The sequence below is a fragment of the Petaurus breviceps genome, unplaced genomic scaffold, assembly GCF_028583685.1.
Source record: "Petaurus breviceps papuanus isolate PSGF00001 unplaced genomic scaffold, PetGlider_PUasm1.0 175, whole genome shotgun sequence".
Classification (NCBI taxonomy): domain Eukaryota; kingdom Metazoa; phylum Chordata; class Mammalia; order Diprotodontia; family Petauridae; genus Petaurus; species Petaurus breviceps.
Window position 1 is genome coordinate 52,579,530 of NW_027185764.1, and position 20,458 is coordinate 52,599,987.

The 20,458-nt window shown below is 37.3% G+C and overlaps 1 protein-coding gene across 1 annotated transcript in view; it reads left to right on the forward strand.

The window, feature by feature from the left end:
* The window catches only part of LNPEP (leucyl and cystinyl aminopeptidase), a 136,155-nt gene that overhangs the window by 96,083 nt on the left and 19,614 nt on the right, over positions 1-20,458 (forward strand). Inside the window, exons 11-13 of the mRNA XM_069085156.1 lie at positions 131-219; positions 16,511-16,694; positions 17,562-17,718. Of these exons, the coding sequence (XP_068941257.1) occupies positions 131-219; positions 16,511-16,694; positions 17,562-17,718 (430 nt within the window). The remainder of the gene's footprint in view (positions 1-130; positions 220-16,510; positions 16,695-17,561; positions 17,719-20,458) is intronic.

The following is a 20,458-nucleotide window of genomic DNA, read 5'->3' on the forward strand; positions in this document are numbered from 1 at the left end:
TTTGATGAATTAACTCTTGAAATAGCTTTACAAATTTAATGTCTGTCTTTTTCCTTCAAAAACTATTGTTATATAGCCAGTTAAAAAATAAAGTAATAATAATTCTTCAATATTTCTTTTCTCTTTATAGCCATCTGTGGCATATCCCACTCTCCTATATCACTAGTGACTATAAGCCACAAGAATATCCATATGTGACATTATTAAACAAAAAATCAGGTATCGTATATAATACTTTAAATTTGCATGGAATTTTCTTTTTTAATGGCTTATTGATCCTTTTAGATTTTTTTTTAATATCATCTAGGTGGCACAGTGGATAGAAGGGTGGACCTGGAAGCAGAAAGATCTGAATTCAGGTTTGACTTCAGACACTTACTGTGTTACTTTGGACAATGCACTTGACTAATGTGCACCCGCGAATTCAGGTCTTACTGACTCCAAGTCTGGTGCTGTATCCACTAGCTGTTACATTATTATTGATGATTTCTGAAATGGTTCAGTCATTTCACAATGTACCTGCTTTCCTTCCATCCTTTCATCACTGACTGCTTCTATATTTTAACTTCTTTGATGGTAATTTGATAGTCCTGAAGTATAGTATCAGATTTATTTTAATTTGACTTTTTTTAAGTATTTGTTATTTGCAACATTTTTTCTTATTGCTATGGATAATTTTCATTTCTTTTTTGGAAGATTATTTTTTGACCACTTATCCGTTGTGGAATACCATTTGATCTTGACTATTTGATTCTTTTTTCAATTTTCCATGTATTTTGGATATCAGACTTTTATAGTATTTGTTACAAAGAATTTTTTTGCCTAGTCAGTAGTTTTTCTATTCTTCCTGTATTGATAGTTTGTACAAAACTTTTTATATGATAAAAATTACTTTTTTTCTCTTTTTTGAATATCACTATTCCTTGTATGCTTAAGAACTTTCCATATAGCCATTTTTGAAAACATTACTTCCATTCTTTTTTCCTTTTTAAAAAAACTTATACATGGTCACAGATCCATTGGGAATTTTTGTGATTTATGGTGAAATCTGTTAATTTCAACCAGTTTTCTGGCTAACTACTTCGTGGTCTTGCCCAGAAGTTTTGGCACAATAGAGAGTCTTCTCTTACGTCACCCCTCCCGCCCCCCCAAAAATATTGCATTTTGTGTTTTATTAGCCACTGACTAGTGTTTGATTACTAATGGTTTCTTTACGTATCTGGTTTGTTCTATTGATCAACTTTTTTCTTTCTTTAACCAGTACTGAATAGTCTTTAATGATTAGTCCTTTCTTTATATCATAGTTTTAGATCTGGTAGTGCTAAACCTCTTATCATTCCTTCTTTTTTACCCATTGATAATTATCCATGATAATTCCTTTTGTTCTTCCAAATAATTTTGTTATTTTGTCTAGTTCAATAAATTAGCCTCTTGGCAGTTTTGTTACATAACAGGAAATATATAAGTATTTTAATTTAATAGCATCATTTTTATCATTGGTATTAATCTTTCTGTAGTTGTCTCCTTTTACTTCTGTAAAAAGCATTTGGAAATAAATCCTGTGACTTGGTAGATTAATACTCTCATATATTGTAAATTCTGGATTATAATTATAATAATTTGGGTAGTTTACGGTTTTTTAATATATTCCTTTTATTTTTGTTTTCCACTTTATATAGCTGGGGAGGTAGGGCATAATTCAACTGAAATCTCCAAAGTTCTTGGTGACCACTTAATTATATTCATTATGAATAATAGTTAAGATTTCTCCTTACTGTCACAGGATTTCTCTCTACTCCTTGCCTGTCATTGGCCATTCTAGAAAATTTTCTTTAATTAGGTCTTCATGTACATCTAGCTTTATTCCTTTAACATCATTTGGGACTTCACTTAACCTAATATTTTCACTTTTCTTTTTGTCTTATTTGTCTTTCAAATCAATTGTTTTGACCTCCCTCTCCAGATATTAGTTGATTCCCCCCTCCCCACCCCACTCCCCAATTTTATTACTACTTCTTGGCTTCATTGTTCTCTTTGAGTTTTCTTTTCTACTGATATTTTATAACTTCTGTTTCTGTATGTCTTTAACATTTGCAGAATGCTTTCTGAACATTGATCCATGTGAACCTCATAAGTCTTTGAGGTAGGGATTACAGTTCCTCTCTTGCAAATGAGGAAACTGAGACTTGGGAAATTTGAGGCAAATTGACCGTGGTGATCCTTGGCTACCAAGTGTCATGGAAAGGATCTGAATACTGGTCTTCCTGTCTTGGGGTCTAGTTCTCCATCCATTAAGCCACACTGCTTTTCCCATTTTAAGTAGATACCTCAGCATATTGAATAACTAACGCACTAAGAACCACGGTCATAAAGATGAGGGTTCAGATCCCTACAGAAAGTTCTACTCCAAAGCCTTATCCTGGCATGGAGGTGATTCTAGGTTCTCAAAGGCTTTTCAGCAATGTACAGGCTCTTTACTCCAATACCACACAGGAAATGCTTCAGGACAGTCTTGGCAAGAAACTTAGTATACTTTCTGAGGACCACATTAGCTCAGTACACAAAGGCATATCACCAGTAGATTGGTCATGTGGTGACGGATTCTTTGACCATGGCAACCAATAAAATTTTTTTTTTAAATACAAAATGGTCCTTGGTCCTGTTCTGCAGTGATAGTGTCAAGGCACTAATGGGGTGTAAAATAAGGGTTCTTAACCTTTTTGTATGTCATAGACATATCAGTCTGGTGAAGCCTATGAATGCCTCCTTGAAATGTTTTTAAATGCATAAAATAAAATATGTAAGATTACAAAATAAACTTATTATGTTGAGATATAATTATAAGCATATTTTTTTTTAAAATTTCACGAACATCAATGTAGATAGTGATAAGAATCACACAATTTTTAAACCATCCAGAAACATTGACTTAGTTGTTGCTACTATAAATGTAAGAACCTTGTCCAGTGACCAGCAAATATACATAGTATAAGAGGAATTGTATTTTATTAGTCTTGACAGAAAAATTTAAACAAAACCAGAAGTCAGGAGGAAATTTGTAGCTAAGTTGCAAAATGGCTTATGGTTTCTCCCTGGAGAAAGACAAATAAAGTTGCTACCAGGATTGACTTTAATTTTTGTCCAAAGGGGAAAAGAAATATTTTATGAGATATTTGGTCATCCCATATCACAGCATTTATGATTTGTTGTTCAGTTATTTCAGTTGTGTCTGGCTCTTTGTGACCTCATTTGAGGTTTTCTTGGCATAGATGCTTAGAGTGGTTTGCCATTTCTTTCTTCAGTTCATTTTACAGAGGAGGAACTGAGGCAAACAGCATTATTAAGTGACTTGCCGAGGGTCACACAAAGATGTTCATGATAAGTATTTGCAAAAAAGAGCAACATAATTGGAAAACAGACAAAAGTCTATGAAAAGGTAGTTAAGACTGTCCAGATTAAATCAGCTTTCAATATACTAATCAGTGACTCAGATTCATTAATGAGATTAGGCATGGATGACAAAATATGTTGGAAAATATGGATCAGGAATGAGGATTGAAAGAAGCCAGACTCGTAGTTGGCGCAGAAGCTCACACCTGTAAGTCATGAGTATTTTATTTAAGAGAAGAATTAGTAGGTGTTGGATAGCATCAAATGAAACCCCAAAAGATCAAATTGATTGTATTTTAACAGATAACGAAATGATTCATTACTGATGGAGAAAAGATTAGGGAGTCAGCTGTCTATGCCTTTTCAGAAAATTTCCTCAGAACAAAGATAAAAATTAATGCAGAGCTAGAAGAAAGAGCAAAAATGAGAAAAGATATGGTATGCAATTAAAATAACTCTAACCTCACCTATTTGCACAGGGTATTGATTGTGAAAAATGGGATAGGGACAGGAGAATGGCATAGATTATACTTTCAGTCACCCTTGTCTTACATGATGAAATGACCTTTCTCCTTACCAACGCAACCCCTCTGCTTGCTCAGGTGATCTGTTTCTTCCCATCTCCTCCAACAGATTGCTCCAGTCTCTCCCTCTCTACTGACTCATTTCCTACTGCCTGCAAACTTGCCCCTGCCTCCCCTATCCTGAAGAAACCCTCACCTGATCCTTCTGTCCCTGCTACTTATATCTTATATCTCTCCTGCCTGTTGTGGCTAAACTTGTAAAGTCTGTCTGTAACAGGTGCCTCCACGTTCTCTTTTCTAAACCCCCTTATAGTCCAGCTTCTGACATTATTATTCCACTGCAACTGCCCTCTCCAGAGTCACCAGTGATCTCTCAGTTGCCAAAAATCATGACTTTTACTCAGCCCTCATTCTCTTTGACCTTTCTCTAGTCTGTGACACTATTGATCACCCTCTTCCTTGATACTCTTTTCTCTAAGTTTTCAGGACACCTCCTCTCCTCTCTTCCCCTCTCCCCTCCCCTCCCCCCCCTCCCCTCCCTTCCCCCCTCTATCCCCCCTCCCTCCCCCCCCCCCTTCCCCTCCCTCCCCTCCCCTCCTCTCCTTTCATACTGCTTCACTTGGTGATCTCATCAGCTCCTGTGGATTTAATTATCATCTCTATGTTGGCTCTTCTCAAATCTACCTATCCTGCACATCTCCAGCTGCCTTTCAGACATCTTGAAAAGGATGTCCAGTTCTCTACATGTCTGAAACAACTCATTATTTTTCCCTCTAAACCTTTACTACCTTCCCTGTTATTGTAGAGAGCATCATGGTGTCCTCCCTGACCCTCAAACTTGCAACGACTTCTCACTATCCTTCATCCCCCATATCCAGTCCTTGTCAAGATCAGTTAGTTTTGACTTTGCAGCCTCTAATATACCTCTTTCTCTCCTCTGACACTGCCATCACTCTAGTTGAAGGCCCATATCACCTCAGATCTTGATTACTTTAATAACTTGCTGGTAGTTCTGCCTGCCTGAAATCTTTCCCTACTTCAGTCTATCCATTTAGCCACTGAAGTTATTTTCCTATAAAGTACAGGTCTGATTATGTCACTCTTATCCCAGTATCCCCACCCTACACTCAGTAAACTCTAGTGGCTTCCTGTCACCTGCAGGATCAAATAAAAAGTCTTCTGTTTGGCAGTCAAAGCCCTTCATAATCTAGGCCCCTCCTACCTTTCCAGTCTTCTTACATAGTACTCTTCCAAGTCCTTCTGGCTGTTGCACAAACAAGACAAATCTCTCAGCTCTGGGCATATTCTCTGGCTTTCTCCCATGCCTGGAACACTCTTCTCTGACTGTTGACCTCCTTGGCTTCCTTTAAGTCCCAACTAAAATCTTGCTTTCTACAGGAAGCCTTCTCCAGCCCCTCTTAATTCTAATTCCTTCCCTCTGTTAATTATTTCATATATATATTTGTTTGTGTGTTGTCTCCTCCCATTAGATTATGAGAACCTTGAAAGAAAGGGCTGTTTTCTGCCTCTTTGTATCCATAACACTCAGCACCATGCCTAGCCCACAGTAGGCTAGTAAATGTTGATAATTGATATATCTTGCACATCTATAATTTTCATGCTGCCTTACCCATTAGGATGTCAGTCAACAAGGTGACAAGCAATTATTAAGCCCTTACTATGTTCCAGGGACTCTGCTAAGTGCTGGGAATAAATACAAGCAGAAAGAACGATGGTCCTTATTGGGAGGACAGTGAAGGTACCTGGCTTGGGTATGATAGAGAAAGTCCTTTGGAGATAAGTCAGCCGTGCAGCCTGGAGAGGGATGAAGATCCAGTTAGCCTGGGCTTCCTCTGTATAGTGCAGGTTTGGGGAAGAACCAGCTAACCAGAGGTAGTGGCCACAAGGGAGAAGGACACCTCCAGTGTGAGAAATAACCCACTAGTCCAGGGTGGACTTCCAAGGTGAAGACTTTTCTGTATCATGGGAGGTAGAGTTCTGTGGAGATAGTCAATGATGACAGGTAGAAGAATATAAACTCTTTGAATGTTGGGCCACTGTTTTTGTCTTTATTTCTATTTCCAAAACTTTGCACAGTTCCAGGCACAAAGAGTACACTTAGTAAATGCTTGTTGACAGACTGATTCAGTGATTTCTTACTGCTCTGCCATTTTATAGGAAACACAACCCAAATGTTTCTTCATAAAAACAGTATTTGACTTTTCATTACTCTGACAAATTCTTTATGAACCAATTTTGAGTCATTTCATCTGCATTTAAGTTTGCACTTTGGTCACTGTGCACAAAAATGAAAGTTATTCTGCCAGTGATTGTATTAAGAACACACCAGAACTGCATTCTCTGGGTTTGACTGTAGGATATAGTTACTTTTGTACATTTTTGCTGTTTCTCCATTCCTGTAGTTTGAGTTTGATTCAGAATCATTTGGAAGATATGGAAAAGACAAACAGAACTCACTGATTTCTTTAAAATAATACCCCTTTGTTAATATATCCTTCGTCCCATTCCTTTGTGTGCTGATATCCTAATGCCAGCAGCATTCTTCCTGCCATCTGGGCTCTAGTGCCATTTTGACATTGTGTCAAGAGGCTTATCAGCCATCTGTAAGTGGACGTTTCCTTCAGTCAGCCCTATGAAAAAGTTGTCCCACTTCTGGCATTCCCTGACTCTTCCCCAAGTAAGAGAGATTTTTGGCTATCATATATAGTCTATCCCAACCTGCACATTTTAATAAGTCCTTGTCAACAATGATTATGTTAATAAGCAAGCAGAAAGTTAGAATTTTCAGATTAGCCAGTGAATAAAGCTAACTTATTTTGTTAGGGATAAATTTAAAATATCTTCTACTTGGCATGGCTGCTGCTACTTCTGCTATTCCTGACAACTATATTCAGCTTTGGCAAAGGAATAAACTTGACTGTCTAATCTGCCTTTGTCATTTGTAACTACTATGTTAATATATAATATTCATTAATAATTACATTAATATAATCACATTTAATAATCTAATTAATATACTACTGTAAACTTCCATATTAATGTCAATGATTGAAATTCTGCTAGTTGCAGATTTTTAAAAAGATGAAATAATTTCGATTTTCTCATCTATGCAATGATGCTAGCATAGGACATTTTAAGTTTAATGGGTCTTTTTTGGCTGTGCATTTTGCGTGTTTTTCAGTATCAGCAGTGATGGTGTGGTCACTAAGACATTGCTCACTTTAGGAACCAGTGCTGAAACTTAGGAGTCCCATTAGATTGTGAGTTCCTTGGGGACAGAGATTGTCTTTTGCCTCCTTTCATATCCCCATAGCTTAATACAATGCCTGGCACATAGTAGGTGCCATAACACGTTTATTGATTAATAATAATAATGATAGGCAACATTTATATAGCGCCTACTATGTGCTGGACACTACGCTAAGCTCTTTACAAGTGTTATCTCATTTAATCCTCACAACAACCCTGGGATGTAGGTGGTATTATTCCCATTTTACAGATGAGGAAACTGAGGCAAGCAGAAATTAAGTGACCTGCCCAGGGTCTCACAGCTGGTAAGTAAGTGTCTGAGGCTGGGTCTTCCTGAATCCAGTTCTATCCACAGTGCTACTTAGCTGCCTATGAGTCAGAAGAATTCTTTTTAGCTCTTAAGAAGAATAAAGAAAAGAAAAAATCAATAAGTTATGAATTAGGGCATTGCTTTTTGCTCTCAGGGTGATACATAAATTTGAGTTATTTAAGGTCTCCATAAGTATATGGAGAAAGAGACATTTAGAAGAGAAAGGTATGTTGTAATTCCTGAGAGATGTATCGCATATAAATTTGACCAAAGTCCTTAGGGCCAACAGGGGGTCTGCCCCTTTTGTAGGCAGCTAGGTGACAGGCAGGTGAGTCAGTAAGACCCAAGTTCAAATTTGGCCACAGGTTCTTACTATCTGTGTGACCTTGGGTAAATCACTATACCACTCTTTGCCTTAGTTTCCTCATCTATAAAATGGGGATAAAAATAGCACCTACCAAGAGGCAGGCCTGGACACCATGGTGCGCAGACACAGGCCCGGAAAAGGCCTGATCAACGTGGCAGCAAGTTGACCCACAAACCACAAGGGCCATTGCCAGGCTTATCAACAAAGGGCTGAGACTGGACGGAGCAGGGTAAGAATCAAATGCAGGGCCCCTGGCAGGGGCAGCAACTACTCCTGGGACTACCAGTCCACAGCCCAGAAATTTAAAAAGCCCCAATCTGGACCTCCAGGGACCAGGATGGCAAAGTGAACCCCAGCTGCTCCAATCCCCCCCTCTGATCCTGACAACATAGTAACTATTGCCCCAGGGCAAAACCTTAAACAGTAAAGGCTTGGGAACCCTAGAGGAAGGGTGTGACTAGGGCCCTGCCTCAAAATGGGTTGAAAGCAAACTGCAAAGACAAAGACTCTGGAGCTCTACTATTGTGAGAGGAAGGAACCAAATTCAGAGGGAGACAGTGTTAACTCCACAGCCAGGTCTCAAGCACAGAAAGAATTCCTAGATGAGCTCAAAAGGAACTTTGAAAACCAAATGAGAGTTGTAGAAGATAAAATGAATAATTCTTTTAAAATCAAAATTACAAAATTAGAAAAACATTACAATGAAGAAAACAGCTCCTTAAAAAGAAAAATGTGTGATGTGGAAAAGTCGCTCCAAAAACTAACCAAGGAAAATAATTCACTAAAAACTAGAATCAACCAAACTGAAACAAATAACTCTATGAGGAACCAAAAATTAGTCAAACAAAACATCGAGAATGAAAAATTAGAAAAAGAGGCAAAATATCTCAATGGAAAAATAACTGACCTGGAAAACAGATCCAGGAGAGACAATCTGAGAATCACAGACCTACTGGAAAATCATGATGAAAAAATGAGCCTGGACAACATCCTCCAAGAGCTCATCAAGGAAAACTGCCCTAAGATACTAGAACCTGATGGTAAAATAGCAGTTGAGAGAATTCACCAGACACCACCTGAAAGAGATCCCAAATTGAAAAGTCCTCAAAATGTTGTCGCCAAACTCCAGAACTACCAGGTAAAGGAGAAAATAATTTCAAGTGGCCAGAAAGAAACAATTCAGATATCGAGGAACCACAGTGAGGATCACACAGGATTTGGCAGCCTCTACACTGAAAGATCAAAGGAAGTGGAATACAATTTTTCTCAAGGCAAAAGAGCTCAGGTTACAACCAAGGATCACCTACCCGGCGAAACTGAACATATTCTTCCAGGCAAGGAGATGGAATATAACAGAATTCCAGACCTTCCTGATGAAAAAGCCAGAGCTCAATGAAAAATTCAACCTCCAATAATGAGACGCAAGAGAGACATAGAAAGGTAAACAAGGAAAACACACACACACACACCCAGTTATTTAATAAGAGCAAACTGTTTATAGACAAGTAGAGGGTATGAGTATAAATTACACAAAATGACGATTAAAAAAGCCTTATTAAGGGCTACAAAGGAACTGCAATGGAAGGAGAGGAAAGAATGAAGTGTAAAAGGGTAAATTATGCCATATAAAGAGTCATAAAAGCAATATAGCAGAGGGAAAGAAGGGAGGTAGATGAGGATTATATGAGCTTTTCCCTCATTGGCTCTGGTGCAAGGAGGGAATAATGCAACCAGTTAAGCACAGGACTTTTATGGAGAAGAGACACAAAACGTATCATAATAGAGGGAAAGAGGGGAGGAAGAGGAGCTTTGCATGAGATTTGTTCCTGTCACTGTTGGTGGGAAGAAGAAATAACATACTACATTAAGTATAAAAATATCCTACAGGCAGTAGGAGGGGGGAAGGGCTGAGAAAGAGGGGGTGGTTAGAAGGGAGGGAAGAAGTAAGGGGGAAGGGGAGGAAAAGGGAGGGGAGCTGATGAGGAAATGCTGAGGGAGGCAGTGGTCAAAAGGAAGACTATTAAGAAGGGAGAAGGGGAGAAAAATATAAGCATAAACAGAGGAGGGAATAAGATGGAGGGAAAGAGATAGTAATTATAACTGTGAATGTGAATGGAATGAACTCTCTCATAAAACAGAGGCAGATAGCAGAATGGATTAAAGACCATAATTCTGGGGTGGCCAGGTAGCACAGCGAGTAAGAACACCAGCTCCAGTGTAGGGATGACCTGGAGATCGAATCCCGGGCCCAGATACTCAGCACCACACCCAGAAATAACTGGCCATGTAACCTTGAGCAAGTTACTTAACCCCAATTGCTTAAAAAAAACAAACCATAATCCTACAGTATGCTATTTACAAGAAACACATCTGAAACAGGGATACACACAGAGTAAAGGTAAAAGGCTAGAGTAAAATATATCATGCCCCAGCTAAAGTAAAAAAAGCAGGGGTAGCAGTCCTTATCTGAGATAAAGCAAAAGCAAAGATTGATCTAATTAAAAGAGATAAGGAAGGAAACTATATCCTGCTCAAAGGCACCATAGAGAATGAAGCAATATCATTACTTAACATATATGCACCAAGTGGCATAGCATCCAAATTCCTAGAGGAGAAGGTAAGGGAATTAGAGGAAGAAATAGATAGCAAAACTCTACTGGTGGGGGATCTTAATCACCCCCTCTCTGAACTTGATAAATCCAACCTCAAAATAAACAAGAAAGAAGTTAAGGTGGTGAACAGAATTTTAGAGAGGGTAGGTATGATAGATCACTGGAGAAAACTGAATGGAGATAAAAAGGAATATACCTTCTTCTCAGCAGTACATAGCACATACACAAAAATCGACCATGTACTAGGACATAAAAACCTCACAATTCAGTGCAGAAAGGCAGAAATATTAAATGCATCATTCTCGGACCATGATGCAATAAAAATCATATGCAATAAAGGGCCATGGAAAGACAGACTAAAAACTAATTGGAAATTAAACAATTTAATCCTAAAGAATGAGTGAGTCAAACAAGAAATTGTAGAAACAAACAGTAACTTCATTCAAGAGAATGACAACAGTGAGACAACATGCCAAAATTTGTGGGATGCAGCAAAGGCAGTTCTTATAAGAAATTTTATATCCCTGAGTGCATATATGAATCAGAGAAAAAGGAGATCAATAAATTGGGCATGCGATTGAAAAAGCTAGAAAAAGAACAAATTGAAAACCCGCAATTAAATACTAAATTAGAAATAATGAAAACCAAAGGAGAGATTAATAAAATTGAAATTAAGAAAACTGTTGAATTAATAAATAAAACTAACAGCTGGTTTTATGAAAAAAAAAAACAATAAAATTGATAGACCCTTAGCCAGTATGATAAAAAAAAGAAAGAAGAAAACCAAAATATGATCATCAAAAATGAAAAGGGTGAATCTACCTCCAATGAAGAGGAAATTAAAACAATAATTAGGAATTATTTTGCCAAATTATATGCACATAAATTTGACAATCTTAGTGAAATGGATGAATATTTACAAAAATATAAGTTGCCCCAATTAACTGAAAAGGAAGTAATTTACTTAACTAACCCCATCTCAGAGAAAGAAATTGAACAAGCCGTCAGTGAACTCCCTAGGAAAAAATCTCCAGGGCCAGATGGATTTACTAGTGAATTCTAGCAAACATTTAAAGAACAATTGATTCCAGTACTCTACAAACTATTTGGGAAAATTAGTGAAGAAGGAGTCCTACCAAATTCTTTTTATGACACAAACATGGTACTGATACCTAAATCAGGAAGAGATAAAATGGAAAAAGAAAATTATAGACCAATTTCCCTCATGAATATAGATGCAGAAATTTTAAATAAAATATTAGCAAAAAGACTACAGCAGTAGGGGGCGGCTAGGTGGCACAGTGAGTAGAGTGCTGGCCCTGGAGTCAGGAGGACCTGAGTTCGGATCCGGCCTCAGACACAACACAAACAAAAAAACCTAGCTGTGTGACCTTGGGCAAGTTACTTAAACCCAATTGCCCTCCAAAAAGCAAAAACAAAAAAAAGACTACAGTAACTTATCACAAAAATAATAAACTTTGAGCAGGTAGAATTTATTCCAGGAATGCAAGGATGGTTTAATATTAGGAAAACCATCAGTATAATTGATTATATCAACAATAAAACTAGCAGAAACCACATGATTATCTCAAGAGATGCAGAAAAGGCAATCAAATTAGGCAAAGAAGAGACCAAGTTATCACTCTTTGCGGATGATATGGTGATATACGTAGAGAATCCTAAAGAATCAAGTAAAAAACTACTTGAGACAATAAATAAATTTGGCAAAGTAGCAGGATATAAAATAAACCCACATAAATCCTCGGCATTCCTATATATTTCCAATGAAATCCAACAGCAAGAGATAGAGAAATCCCATTTAAAGTTACTATAGACATTATAAAATATTTGGGGATCTACCTGCCAAAACAAACCCAGGACCTATATGAACACAGCTACAAAACACTTTTCACACAAATAAAGTCAAATGTAACTAATTGGAAAAACATCAATTGCTCATGGCTGGGTTGAGCTAATGTAATAAAAATGACAATTTTACTTAAATTACATATTTAGTGCCGTACCAATCAGTTTTCCAAAAGTTTACTTTATAGACCTAGAAAAAATAGTAACAAAATTCATTTGGAAGAACAAAAGATCTAGAATATCAAGGGTGTTAATGAAAAGAAATGCTAGGAAAGGTGGCCTAGCTATACCAGATTTTAATCTGTATTATAAAACAGCAGTCATCAAAACTACTTGGTACTGGCTGAGGAATAGAGTAGTAGATCAATGGAATAGATTGGATACATGAGACTCAGTTGTCAATGACTATAATAATTTACTCTTTGATAAACCCAAAGACCCCAGTTTTTGGGATAAGAACATACTATTTGACAAAAACTTCTGGGAAAACTGGAATACAGTATGGCAGAAACTGGACATAGACCATTATCTAACACTGTATACCAAAATTAAGTCTAAATGGGTTTATGATCTAGGTATAAAGGATGGTACTGTAAGCAGTCTGGGAAAGCAAGGAATAACCTGTAAGATTTATGGAGAGAGGAAAATTTCATGACCAAATAAGAATTAGAGAGCATCATAAAATGCAAAGTGGATAACTTTGATTACATGAAACTGAAAAGCTTCTGTACAAACAAAGCCAATGTAACCAAGATTAAGAGGGAAGTGGGAAATTGGGAAAGAATTTTTACAACCAATGTCTCTGATAAAGGCTTCATTTCTAAAATATACAGAGAATTGAGTCGAATCTATAAGAATACAAGTCATTCCCCAATTGAGAAATGGTCAAAGGATATGAACAGACAGTTCTCAGAGGAAGAAATTAAAGATATCTATAAACATATGAAAAAATGCTCTAAATCACTATTGTTTAGAGAAATGCAAATCAAAACAACTTTGAGGTACTACAGCTCCCCAGTCAGATTGGCTAAGATGACAAAACAGGAAAATGATAAATGCTGGAGAGGATGTGGAAAAATTGGAACACGAATACATTGCTGGTGGAGTTGTGAACTGATCCAACCATTCTGAAGAGCAATCTGGAATTATTCCCAAAGGGCTATAAGTAATTTCATATCCTTTGACCCAGCAATACCATTTCTAGGGTTGTATCCCAAAGAGATCATAGAAGCAGGAGGAAGACCCATATGTACAAAAAATATTTATAGCAGCTCTTTTTGTGGTGGCAAAGAATTGGAAATGAAGGGGATGCCCATCAATTGGGGAATGGCTAAACAAGTTATGGTATATGAATGTTATGGAATACTATTGTGCCATAAGAAATGTAGAGCAGATGGACTTCATATTTACCCGGAGAAGCTCAAACGAACTGATGCTGAGTGAAAAGAGCAGAACCAGGAAAAATTTGTACACCATTGCAGATACAACATATGTGTGATGACCAAGTTTGATAGACTCTTCTCAGATATGCAGGGCTATAAGTAAACTCCAAAAGACTTATGATGGAGAGAGATGTCTACATTCAGAGAAAGAACCAGAAAGAACAGAGTGAATGCAGACTGAAGCAAATTACCTCCTTTCTTTCTCTTTCTTGTTTTGGTTTCCTCTTTCCCACTGTTCATTTCATTTGTTACAGTCCTTCTTTTCAACCTGACCAATGTCTAATGTGAAAGTATCTGCAGATCCTATACCTGATTGTGTGCTGCCATGGGGGAGGGGGGGAGGAGGGAGAAAAGGGAGGGGGAGAAAATTTGAAACTCAAAAGAACTGAGGAGCTGAATCTTTTAAACTCAAAGTAAACAAACAAATTAATAAAGAATAAATAAATAAAAATAGCACCTACCATCAAATGAGGTAATAGTTGGCACTATTATATAGTAGGCATTATATAAATTATTACTATTATATAGTGGGCACTGTATAAATGCTAGTTTATTATTTTCATCATTGTCATCATCATTACTTTTTTGCTTTGCCCTTGAGTATACTCTGGAAGTATAGACTGGAAGTATAAACTTAGACTGCATTAGAGGAGTTTTGGTTGGTGCCAGAGAAATCAGAGAGAGTTCATCAGCAGGTCTTCATTGCTATTGTACCAAGTATTTGCAGACTTCCTTTCAGGTTATTTTGACAGTAAAACAGCTGTGCAAGAATGGGAATAGCTAAGTATAATTCTGTACTATGTGATAGGACAAATGCCATGTTTGAATTTTCTAAATGTCAAGTTGACCTGGTAACTAGGATTTGAAAATGTTAGATTTGAGAATATTCTTCAGAGAAAATCATATGAGCTATAAAAAAAAGTAGGTTTGGGACTCTTTCCCACTTACTAAGCTTATTCTAGAGCTGAGTGACCCCCAGAGGCCATCTTGTCCAGCCTCCTCAATTTAAAGAGTTAACTGAGTCCCCTAAAGCTTAAAAGATTGTATCAGCAACCACACTGGCATACCCAGAATGGCTGCTAACACAGATTCTTAGATCTGCTTTACTAGGAAAGATAGCTGTGTAAGGGGTCAACAATCTTTAAAGTCAGCACCCTGAACTTCAGAGAAAATCCAAACAAAGAAAATACAAGCAGAGGAATAAAGACCAACAGAGAGGGCTTCTGTCTGAGAAATTAGCATAGATCAACCTACAGATCCAACTGTCTGACCAAGGCAATACATACATATTTATCAGAGAGAGAAGCACCAACATCTGGGTTTTTCTAATGGCCACCTAAAGTCTCATCTGGTCAGATCACAAGAACACTCTTCCAGTAAGTGAGCCCCAAAGCAAAATACTAACTTCAGTGTATAGATGCCCTTTTTAGAGCCAGAGGGCATCACAACCCTCTCTCAGTGCCTAATTAGAAATTAACAAAAGGTGTGAAAGCCCTCCTACTAGTAAGCCTTGCCTAAGCAAATGTCCCTCAGTGGGCTCCGTGTGAGGCCCATTAAATTAATGGGTGGGGGAAGTTCTTATATCCCATTAACATTACAGAGACTTGCTTAAGGTCACAAAGGTAGTAAGCAAGGCACAAAGGATTTGAATTGTAAAACATGTTTAATACAAAACAAAACAATGTTCCTTCTCCTGACAGAAAACATTCTACTGGATGGTCTTTACTGCTCATTTGCGATCCTGGACTACACTGTTTCTTACCATCCTTAGCTCCTCTTCCAGACCTGTTTACAAAGTATTTCCTTTATTTGCTTAGTGCAGGGGGCGGGAACCTGCCTTCTTGAGGCTGCTTGTGGTCTTCTAGGTCCCTGGGTGCGACCTTTTGACTAAGTCCAAATTGTTTTGTTTTGTTTTTTTAAGAAATCAGGGTTAAGTAACTTGCTCAAGGTTACACGGCCAGTTATTTCTGGGTGTGGTGCTAGGTATCAGAGCCCGGATTCAATCCCAGGACATCCTGACTCTGGGGCTGGTGCTCTTATTCACTGTGCTACCTGGCCACCCCGAGTCCAAGTTTTACAGAACAGATCCTTTTATTAAGGGGATTTGTTCTGTGAAGTTTAGATTTGGTCTTAGGGCTGCAGTTGAAGACCTAAAGGGCCACATGTGGTCCCAAGGTCATAGGTTCTCCACCCTTGGCTTAGTGTAATTACTTTTTCCTGTGATTTGAGGTGTGAGGTATTTGGATAAATGCCTTTTTTATATTCTTCAGTTCTTTGGCCTTCCAGAAAAATATCGGAGTGATTGGTTATATTGATGCCTTCTGCCACTTAAAGGTTTTCTAAGAAATTTTAGAGATAGATGTAATAAGCTTATTTCACTACTACATTATCGTCTTATAGCTATAATAGGGAATATGGAATTGATTTCCTAGGGAAATTATATATATATATATATTTTAATTATTAAGTAATCAGGGTTAAGTAACTTGCTCAAGGTTACACGGCCAGTTATTTTCTGGTTGTGGTGCTGAGTGTCTGAGCCCGGGATTCGATCTCCAGGTCGTCCCAACACTGGAGCCAGTGCTCTTACTCGCTGAGCCACCTGGCCGCCCTGAAATGATATATTTTTTAAAACATGAAATTGCAAATTTTGAAAGAGAATGAGGCTGCCAATTGATAACTGACAGTCCACCCTTCTCTCCTTTCTCTCCCTCTTTTGTCTGAATTAGATGTCCTCAATCTTACGGAAGAAGTACAGTGGGTTAAGTTCAATGTAAATATGACTGGGTACTACATAGTACACTATGCAGATCCTGACTGGGAAGCACTAATTAAGCAATTGCAAAGAAACATTAGTGTCCTGAGCGACGAAGACCGAGCTGGCCTCATCAACAATATTTTTGAACTTTCAAGGTGAGGAGTTAGCTTTTGACTGAGTCCTTGAAAAATGTTCCTTATCAATGTCCTAATCAAACCAGTAAATATTTAATGCCTACCATGAATTAAGGATTGTCATTAAGCTGCTTAAGAAAATCAAGGTGGGCTAGGATGGGCCTCACACCTTGGGCCAAGGCACCTACTGAAATGTATCTGAAAATTCAGGCACCAGGTTGCTTTCAAAGACATGGTATTTTGCTTTTAAGGGTTTAGATCCAATGACCCCACATCACTACTACACATATCTTATAATCCTTAAGACTCAGCTAAAATGCCACCTTTCTACATGAAAATTTTTCTGATCCCTTCAAATGACAGGTCTTTTGCCACAAAAACTACCTCATATCTCTATCTAAATACATATATATTTATACACCGACTCCTTCGCTAGACTGGGAGCTCCATGAGGGTAGAGGCTTCTACTATTGTCTTCCCCCATTACTCTAAAATCTTTTCTGAAAAATAAGAGTTCTGTAAAACATCCTAACAGCTTTGTGAAAAAGTCCAAAAAATATATGCCAAAAGGAAAAAAAATAATATTGCTTCTCTCTCCTACCTCTCTCCAGAAGGTCTAAATTGAAATCAGTCCTCTCCCTATTCTCTAAGAACATTTAATACTTTTCCCACAGGAGCAGCTATTTTCAAGTGATTTATTGGTTCAGAACTTAACTGTTATAATTTCATTTGCCCCTTCCTTGTGAAATATGTTTTCATCTTTATTCTTACCTCAACTTCATCAAGAAGATTTAAACCTGCTTTTTTCTAGATGTCATGACTGAATTTAAATTTCACATAGTTAGTTTGTTTCCTGATCAATATTTCCCTATTCTCCTGTACTTTTAGCCTAGGAAAAGTACCTCTGAAAAAGGCCTTTGATCTGATTGAATACCTTGGAAATGAAACTCATGCTGCACCCATCACTGAAGCTCTCTCCCAAACTGATCTCATCTATGACCTGCTGGAAAAAATTGGAGAGATAGAACTAGCCAGAAGAACAGTGGTACGTTTGCATTTTCTCTAGCTTTACTTGTCTATATGAATGTTAATATTAAACCCTAATGTGTTCCTCCTTTTCAGCAGTAATGGATTGTGATTCACCTAATCAAGTAAAATTTTCCTTAACTTAATAGTTGTAAAATCTTCATCTTAAAAAGAGATTTGATAAGGGTCAGGAATGAAATTATCTTGACAATCAAAACTACATAGTAATTCTTCTCAATTGCCTTGTATTTTTTCCTATTACATATAGCTTTTTAAAATATAAATATACAGATATAATTTTATATCTGTATAAAAAATTTATTGTTGGGGCGGCCAGGTAGCACAGTGAGTAAGAGCACCGGCTCCAGTGTTGAGAAGACCTGGAGATTGAATCCCCGGCTCAGACACTTAGCAGCCACCCAGAAACACCTGGCCATGTAACCTTGAGCAAGTTACTTAACCCCAATTGCTTAGGGCGGCCAGGTGGCTCAGCGAGTAAGAGCACCAGCTCCAGTGTTGGGATGACCTGGATCGAATCTGGGCTCAGATACTCAGCACCACACCCAGAAATAACTGGCCGTGTAACCTTGAGCAAGTTACTTAAACCCGATTGCTTAAAAAAAAAAATTATTGTGGTAGTGCAAATATTACCCTGTTAGTCTCTGTCCTTTTGCTTTCTGAGTGGTTTTTTTTTTTCACTCTTTAATTTCTTTTCTTTTTGCAGGGTAGCATTCTCACTACTCCCCCCTAGAATTCTCCCTTATAGCAAATAAGTACAATCAGGCAAAATATATTCATATTGTACTGGTCGTGTCTTAAAATAGATGTCTCCTTCTGCACCTACAGTCTCTTACTTTTCCACTAAGAGGTGGGAGGCTCATCTCATCATAACTTCTGGTGTCATGGTTGGACATTGCATTGATCAGTTTCGAAGTCTTTTAAAATTGTTTTTCTCTACAGCGTTGTGGAAATTGTATCAATAGTTCTCCTGGTTCTGTTTACTGTGTTCTTCATGAATTCATATGAGTCTTCCCAGGATTCTCTAAATCTATCCTTTTAGTCCTTATTTACAGAACAAAAGTGGCTTAGATAAATATTTTTGTACAGGTGGATCTTTTCCTCTTTAATCTCCTTGGGTAATTTGCCTGGGGTGGTATTATTGGAGTACATACAGTTTAGTGACTTCTTGGCAGCGGTGTCCTGGAGCAAATGCAGAACAACTGGTGAGAGCTAATCATTAGATTTTCACCTTGGAAATTGGAAAACTACAAATCAGGGCTCTTTTCATTGTTCTGTTGATTATCTAGACTTTAGAAAGTGATAGAGAAAATATAAATAAACTTAAAAGTGTGTTGTGTGTGCTTTTGGAGTGCGGTTGAGAACTGAATGTTAAATATTTAGAAGCACACCCTGCACTTCGGGCATAGTTCCAAATTTTTTTCTATCATGGTTGTAACAATTCACAGTACTCCTTTAGTATTCATGTCTTCTCATAGCCCCCCCAACAATGTCTTCCTCTTTTTTATCGCTTTTGCCAGTCTGATGGGTGTGAGGTGGAACCTCAGAGTCATTTTAATTTATATTTCTCTTATTAGTTATTTGGAACATTAATTCATATGGTTATTGATCATATGGATTTCTTCCATTGAGAACTTTCCGTTCTTTTGACTGTTTACCTATTGAGATTGTTTCTTGTTCTTATATATTTGTATCAGTTCCCTATACATTACGGATAACAGACCTTTATCAGAAATTTGCTACAAAAATATTTTCCTCCTTAATTGTTTCCCTTCTGATTTTTTTTTTTTGAGGAAAAAAGCCCAATTCAGTTGTATGTAAGCAAAATTGTCCATTTTATCTCCTATCATCCTCTCTATCCCTTGTTTAATGGAAAATCTCTTCCCCTTTCTTAAGTTGTGAAAGGTATCTCTTTTTGTCCCTTAATTTGTTTATGATATAACCTCTTATGTCTAGGTAATACATCCATTTGAACCTTATTATGGTATATGGTGTGAGTTGTTGATTAAGCCTAATTTCTCCCAGCCTGCTTTCCATCTTCCCAGAAGAGAGTCCTTCCCTCTATATTCTGTGTCGTTGGATTTATCGAAGGTTATGCTACTGTATCCATTTGCTTTTGGATCTTGTGTGTCTGATCTGCTGTTGATGAAATTTTCTATTTTTTTAACCAATACCAAATAGTTTTTTTAATTTATGGAATAAAACAAGCATTTTCATAACATAATACAGTAAAAATGCTTGTACATGAAACTGCACATTTAAATGCACAACTTGCTATTCCTTTCAAATATACAACAAAATTATCATATAAATTTCTCTTTTTTTCTTCCCACCCTCCCCCCGCCTCTAGACATGGCCACCATTAGACACAAATAGGTATATATATGTAAAATTATTCTACACATCTATTTATCAGTTCTTTCTCTGAATGCAGATAGTGTCTTTATTCATATGTCCTTTAGAATTCATTTCAGTATTTATGATAGCATAAATGACTTATTTGCTCAGGGTTGTTCTTAAAACAATATTGCTTGTTACTATGTACAGTGTTTTGGTTCTTCTCATTTCACTCTTTATTATTTCATACAAGTCTTTCCGTGTCTTTTTAAAATCACTGAGCTCATCATTTCTTATAGCACAGTAGTATTCTGTCCCAATTATATACCACAACTTGTTCAGCCATTCCCCAATTGATGGGCATCCCTGAAATTTCCAGTTCTTTTCTACCACAAAGAGAGCTG